Genomic DNA, 6000 nt, shown 5'->3' with positions numbered 1-6000 from the left:
CTTTGCAGAAGGGTTCCACAAACCGTGTAGGGGCGGGGCTCAGGCCAGCAGCCCTTTCGCTAAGGTCTGTCCCTGGAGGCACTAGCTCGGCCAGGATGGGGGGCAGGGAGACCGAGGGGGTAGTAACTGTCAAACCTCCCTGCTTGGCGCCATTATTTAAATAGTACGTGCCTGTTTCGCAGCTGTACGTGCCCTGGGCGGAGCTCCGAGCCCCAGGAGCGGGGCGGAGACCAGGGGCGGGCCGGAGAGGTGGAGGGGAGAGAAGGGACGGGCTCGGGCGGGGCCAGTCTGGCTAGAGGGGCGGGTCTAGCCGCGGCCCCGGGCGAGGTTCAGTGCGCTTGCGCTGACAGACGCAAGATGGCGGACAGTGCGGAACTAAAGGTAAAGCGCAGCTCGAATTCACTTCCAATATTCGGCCGCGGAGACGGCGCCACTGGTGCCGAGGGGGATGGGTCTGACCCTGGGGGGCCGCTCGGGCCTACCTCTACCCGGGTCTGGAGTTGTAGGGAGGAGCGGCGCGCCCGGCCCCAGTTGAGGGGGCCCGGCAGCGGCGGCCCGCGGGCCCCGGGTGCCTCGGGGGCGCTGACGGGTCGTCGCCGGCGTGTTATTGTTGTGGGCGCCCCTGGCGGGGGTGGCGGGGGAAGAGATCGGGAGTCGGAGGTGTAGGCTGCGGCTATCCCTGAGGCTTGGTTTTCTCCGCGTCCAGTCAGCCTCCCCGCCCCCCCCCTTTGAGGTGCGGGGGCCGGGGTAGGGTGTCCATGTCGGGGGGATTGGGAAAGCTGCCCGCCTCGGTTTCCTCTCCCTTCTTTGCAGTCCCGGGCTTCTGTCAGGCGCTCTTCTCAGACCCCCGGGAACTTGGCTCCGGCCGCCCCGCCCCTCCGTGGCTCCCTGCCGCCCCCGCCCCCGACTCGGCTCTCCCCAGCTGCCGGCTTGTCAGGAGGCTCCTGGGGTGACCCGCTCGTGGGCAGCACGATCCTGGGGTGATGGGGTGGGGATGGAAGCTCCAGTAAAGTTTAGTGAGCTCCGGGCCGGCGTTGGGGTTTGGCTGAGGGGTAACGGGGAGGTCTGCCTGGGCGGGACGTTACTCACTCTCTCTGCTTTTGGGCAACCAGGGGGAGAAACCCCCAATTTGGAAGCAGTGATGGGTGGTCGGAAGCGCCTTCTCTTCCTTTGGCTGGTGTGGAGGGTGAGAGGAGCCTTTGGGGGGGTCTCTGCACACACCATGATGGCGATGCTATAGCTGATGGAGGTGAATGGTTCGTGTTTATATCCCCCCGATGCCTTTTGTTTGTAGGGACATCTTGCTGGCCATGTTGATTTGAACGAAATTCTTCCCTCATCCTACTTCAGCCCCCAACAAATAGAACGTTCCTCCGTTCCTCTCAACTGTACAGATTACTCACGCCTCGCGAAATCGGATGAAAGGGTGCCCCCTTTGCCCCGCTTTTTCTCCCACCCCAATCTTTACCTGATGATGGCTTCTTTACCGAAGCAAATACACCACTACACAAGCAGTTGAGGGAGGAGGGTGGAACCCTCCTGATTGGATTGTGACAAATGGGGTTCCGCTCGAATAATTTTGGTTTAGTACCAAGCAGTTTTTAACTAACGCGTATTATTTCGAGGCTCGGAACGCGATATTCCCCTCTCCGTGGCTTCCTATCTGAGAACCAAACAGCTGGTTATATCCTGACCCAGAGAACTGACATCTCTATTAGTGGATATACAGTTGTAAATCTTTGACGCGTCCTCTTTTTATAATTCATGAAAGTCATAATTTTATTTTATTTTCTTGCATTATAATGAAACGACAACTTATAAACCACGCACTAGGTTAGTTTCTGGAGAGTTTTTCTGTAGAAAGCTTCGCTAAAAGATCGTTTTCCGCAATAATTTTGCAATCAATATTCTGAAATTTGTATATTCAAGCACTGTCTTAGAATGCTATTCTTTTTAAATTTACTTCTAATTACAAATTAAGGGAGAGCAGATTTAGTGGTTGTTGTTTTTTTCAGTTTCAAACTATTGACTGAAATGAAAAAGCCTCAGGAATTTGAATATTTGGAGATAATTAACTCTTGAACTAGAGTACACAGCTTTAGTTTATGTTTTCTATTGTTTTAAAATGTAGTCACTGAGTTATCTTTGCTTTCTAATATTTGTTTTGTTGGGAATCCTTTCGAATATAACTAATCAGTTCTGTTATACGTGGACCACAGAGTAAAACTGAAAATCTTGTGCTGGCTTATATGTATTGTCACTCTTGATGCTGTCCAAAGAAACTGGTATGGAAAGCACATGCTGGGAGATTTCCTCCTTTGTTCTTTCTCATTTTCAGAAAGTACCTTTGGGGATAGATAAATCAGATCCCTGGTGTGAGTTGTGTTAGGTAGTTTCTCTTTATAGAAAAGAGCCTGTATCAGATAAATGCTTAACACTTGGGGGGAAAACATTTTTCTAAAATTGATCTTTTTTGCTCTCTCCAAAATCTACTTAAGTTTTTCCAGAGGAGTTGTTTTCTACTTCTGTGGTCCTATTGTTTTATCAAACTACAGTGACTGTTTTGACATACTGGTCTATCATTGCATGTGCCCAATACTTTGAGGAGCTGTGATAAATTGCTTAGCTTGTAGCTATATCAAGTCTCGTTTATACCTGATTGGGATTAGATTTTTTGTTATTCTTATTTTTGGAAGGGAGAGATGATCTTAGGAATGCCTATCGTAGTTATTTTAGACTGCGTGTATATGTTCTGTGCAGTGATACTCTTTTTGGAAATTATATTTTCTGATTTTGTGTGTGTGTGTGTATGTATTTTTGGAGGTAAATAGCACTTATTCCTAGTAAGGTAGTCAAAGTCAAAAGTAAGAATTAAGAAAAACCCAGATTTTTTTTTCAAAGAGCTAGGTGAAAATACAGTACTTCCAATGGATTTCCAACTATGAGGCTTTGAGTAAATGCAGTGACTTTTTTGTTATCTTAGTTTACAGCCCACATTTCATTTTGCCATGGGTTCTGTTCACAACTATTTCTTCATGGCCCATTTTTGTGAGTCCTTTTAAATCTATAACAAATCTGAAAGGATCAGATGGGAAAAATGGGTAGATCTGTATCCCCTGTGTGAGCTGCAACACTTAAAGATATTGCCAATAAAAATTGGATTGTGAGCCATACATATCAAAAAAGTTTTCTGCACATTTGTTTGTGAAAGGTTTAATTTTTCATTAGGGGAGTACCCATAAATTATACTTGTGAGAATGTAGAGAGTGAACTTAAAAGCAGGAGGGTGTGATGGCTAAGATGATCTTGGAAGTTAATTTGACAGCTTCATGTGTCCCTTCTTAAAGTACTGTAAAAGAAATTACACGTTTTTTGCATTAAAACTTAAATGAAATTATATTGCCATTTTAGCTGACAAGAGGAACAGTAGGGTGGAAGAAGTTCATTATCATTTTAGTGAAGTAAATAGTGGAATTCAATGGGAAGACAAACCGCACTTTTAAAACTGGTGGGATAGCTCAGTTGGTTAGAACATCTTCCCCATATCCCAAGGTTGTGGGTTGGATCCCTGGTCAGGGCACACAAGAATCAACCAATAAATGCATAAATAAGTGAAACAGATTGGTGTTTCTCTCTCCCTCTCTTTTTCTCTAAAAATCAATAAATGGAAAAAAGTAGTATAAACATTTTGGTAAATTCTTTTGTCTTATTTTGCCTCTTTATTTTCAAGAAATAGCCACTTAATTTTTATCTCTGTGGTGTAATTTCTTATTATTTCAGATAGAAGCAAGTAAATCTGACAATTCATGGATTTGATTTAAATCTCTGTAACTTGATTTTTCTCAAAAAGTGCCTTCATTTAGGTGACTTTTGTTTTAGATCACTATTTTTATGAATGTTATTTAAGAACAATTTATAGTCACTTTAGTTTTTAAGTATTTCATATAATTGTTTTGAAATACTGCCTTTTCCTTCACTGTTTTCTCTGGGGTGATTGTATTGTCTTTATCTTCAAAGAGTCTCTTGTAATCCCTGTTGATTGCTGTAGTGCTTAGTGTTGAGTCCATAGCTGATTAACCTTGGGTTTCTCGTAGTGAACTCCATCAACATGCTGCTCCATGGTTCTTGCTGAGGCTTTTGAGTTCAGTGTAATTTGTACCCTCTCCTGCTGGTAGCTAGGGATTAAAAAAAAAAAAAGATTGTTAGTGGGAACTGGGAAGAAGTCTCTAAGTTCCTGAAAAACTGGGTGTTTATGATGAGATGGAGGATTTAAAAATAAACAAAACCCCTGTTTCATTATAGAATTGATTATAGTGTTTCCTGAAGTATTCTGCTCAGGCATTAAACTAAACACCTTGTTTTATTTTAGTTTTTATTTATTTTATTTTTAGAGAGAGGAAGGGAAAGAGAAATATTGATTCATTGTTTCACTTATTCATGCTGTCCTTGGTTGATTCTGGTATCTGCCCTGATCAGGGATTGAACCTGCAGGTACTCTCTTTTATTGATAGTGAGCCCTGAAAAGGTAAATGATTAGCCCTAGGTCTTACAAATGAAAGTGGCAAGGACTTGAACCTAGGTTTTGTAGGCTGCCTTAAAAGTGTCAGGTTGCCCTGGCCGGTTGGCTCAGTGGTAGAGCGTTGGCCTGGCATGCGGAAGTCCCAGGTTCGATTCCCGGCCAGCGCCCACCTGCTTCTCCACCCCTCCCCCTCTCCTTTCTCTCCGTCTCTCTCTTCCCCTCCCTCAGCGAGGCTCCATTGGAGCAAAGATGGCCCGGGCGCTGGGGATGGCTCCTTGGCCTCTGCCTCAGGCGCTGGAGTGGCTCTGGTCGCAACAGAGTGATGCCCCGGAGGGGCAGAGCGTCGCCCCCTGGTGGGCGTGCCGGGTGGATCCCGGTCGGGCGCATGCGGGAGTCTGACTGTCTCTCCCCGTTTCCAGCTTCAGAAAAATACAAAAAAAAAAAAAAGTGTCAGGTTAGGCCCTGGCCGATTTGCTCAGTGGTAGAGCCTCGGCCTGGCGTGCAGAAGTCCCGGGTTCGATTCCCCGCCAGGGCACACAGGAGAGGCTCCCATTTGCTTCTCCACCCCTCCCCCTCTCCTTCCTCTCTCTCTCTTCCCCTCCAGCAGCCGAGGCTCCATTGGAGCAAAGATGGCCTGGGTGCTGGGGATGGCTCCATGGCCTCTGCCTTAGGCACTAGAGTGGCTCTGGTCGCAACAGAGCGACGCCCTGGATGGGCAGAGCATCTCCCCCTGGTGGGCATGCTGGGTGGATCCCGGTCGGGTGCATGCGGGAGTCTGTCTGACTGCATCCCCGTTTCCAGCTTCAGAAAAATACAAAAAAATAAAAAAGTGTCAGGTTAGTCTAAGAATTTTAATGTAGTGGCTGGTACTTTCCCTCTTGTTCTTTTCCAGGGTATTTGGGGATGTAACTTTTTTTTTTGTTTTTTGTTTTGTTTTTTTTGCATTTTTCTGAAGCTGGAAACAGGGAGAGACAGTCAGACAGACTCCCGCATGCGACCCACCGGGATCCACCCGGCACGCCCACCAGGGGCAACGCTCTGCCCACCAGGGGGGGATGCTCTGCCCATCCTGGGCGTCGCCATGTTGCGACCAGAGCCACTCTAGCGCCTGAGGCAGAGGCCACAGAGCCATCCCCAGCGCCCGGGCCATCTTTGCTCCAGTGGAGCCTTGGCTGCGGGAGGGGAAGAGAGAGACAGAGAGGAAAGCGCGGCGGAGGGGTGGAGAAGCAAATGGGCGCTTCTCCTGTGTGCCCTGGCCGGGAATCGAACCCGGGTCCTCCGCACGCTAGGCCGACGCTCTACCGCTGAGCCAACCGGCCAGGGCTGGGGTTTTTTTGCAATGAAGATTTTGAAGTTTGTTAGTTGCAGTCATAGATGTTAATTCTTTTGTATTTTTACGAAGTGAAAAGCAGGTAGGCAGAGAGACAGACTCCCGCATGTGCCCCACCGATCTGGATCCACCCGGCATGCCCACCAGGGGG

At 47.6% G+C, this 6000-nt stretch overlaps 1 protein-coding gene across 1 annotated transcript in view; it reads left to right on the top strand.

Annotated features, from left to right (window-relative positions):
• The first annotated feature begins 328 nt into the window (after nucleotides 1–328).
• The window catches only part of PIAS1 (protein inhibitor of activated STAT 1), a 144867-nt gene continuing 139195 nt past the window's right edge, over nucleotides 329–6000 (top strand). The window contains exon 1 of the mRNA XM_066272878.1: nucleotides 329–381. Within this exon, the coding sequence (XP_066128975.1) occupies nucleotides 358–381 (24 nt within the window). The 5' untranslated portion in view covers nucleotides 329–357. The remainder of the gene's footprint in view (nucleotides 382–6000) is intronic.

This window comes from Saccopteryx bilineata, chromosome 4 (genome assembly GCF_036850765.1).
Source record: "Saccopteryx bilineata isolate mSacBil1 chromosome 4, mSacBil1_pri_phased_curated, whole genome shotgun sequence".
Taxonomy (NCBI): Eukaryota; Metazoa; Chordata; class Mammalia; order Chiroptera; family Emballonuridae; genus Saccopteryx; species Saccopteryx bilineata.
This window is presented reverse-complemented; position numbering and strand designations above follow the sequence as displayed.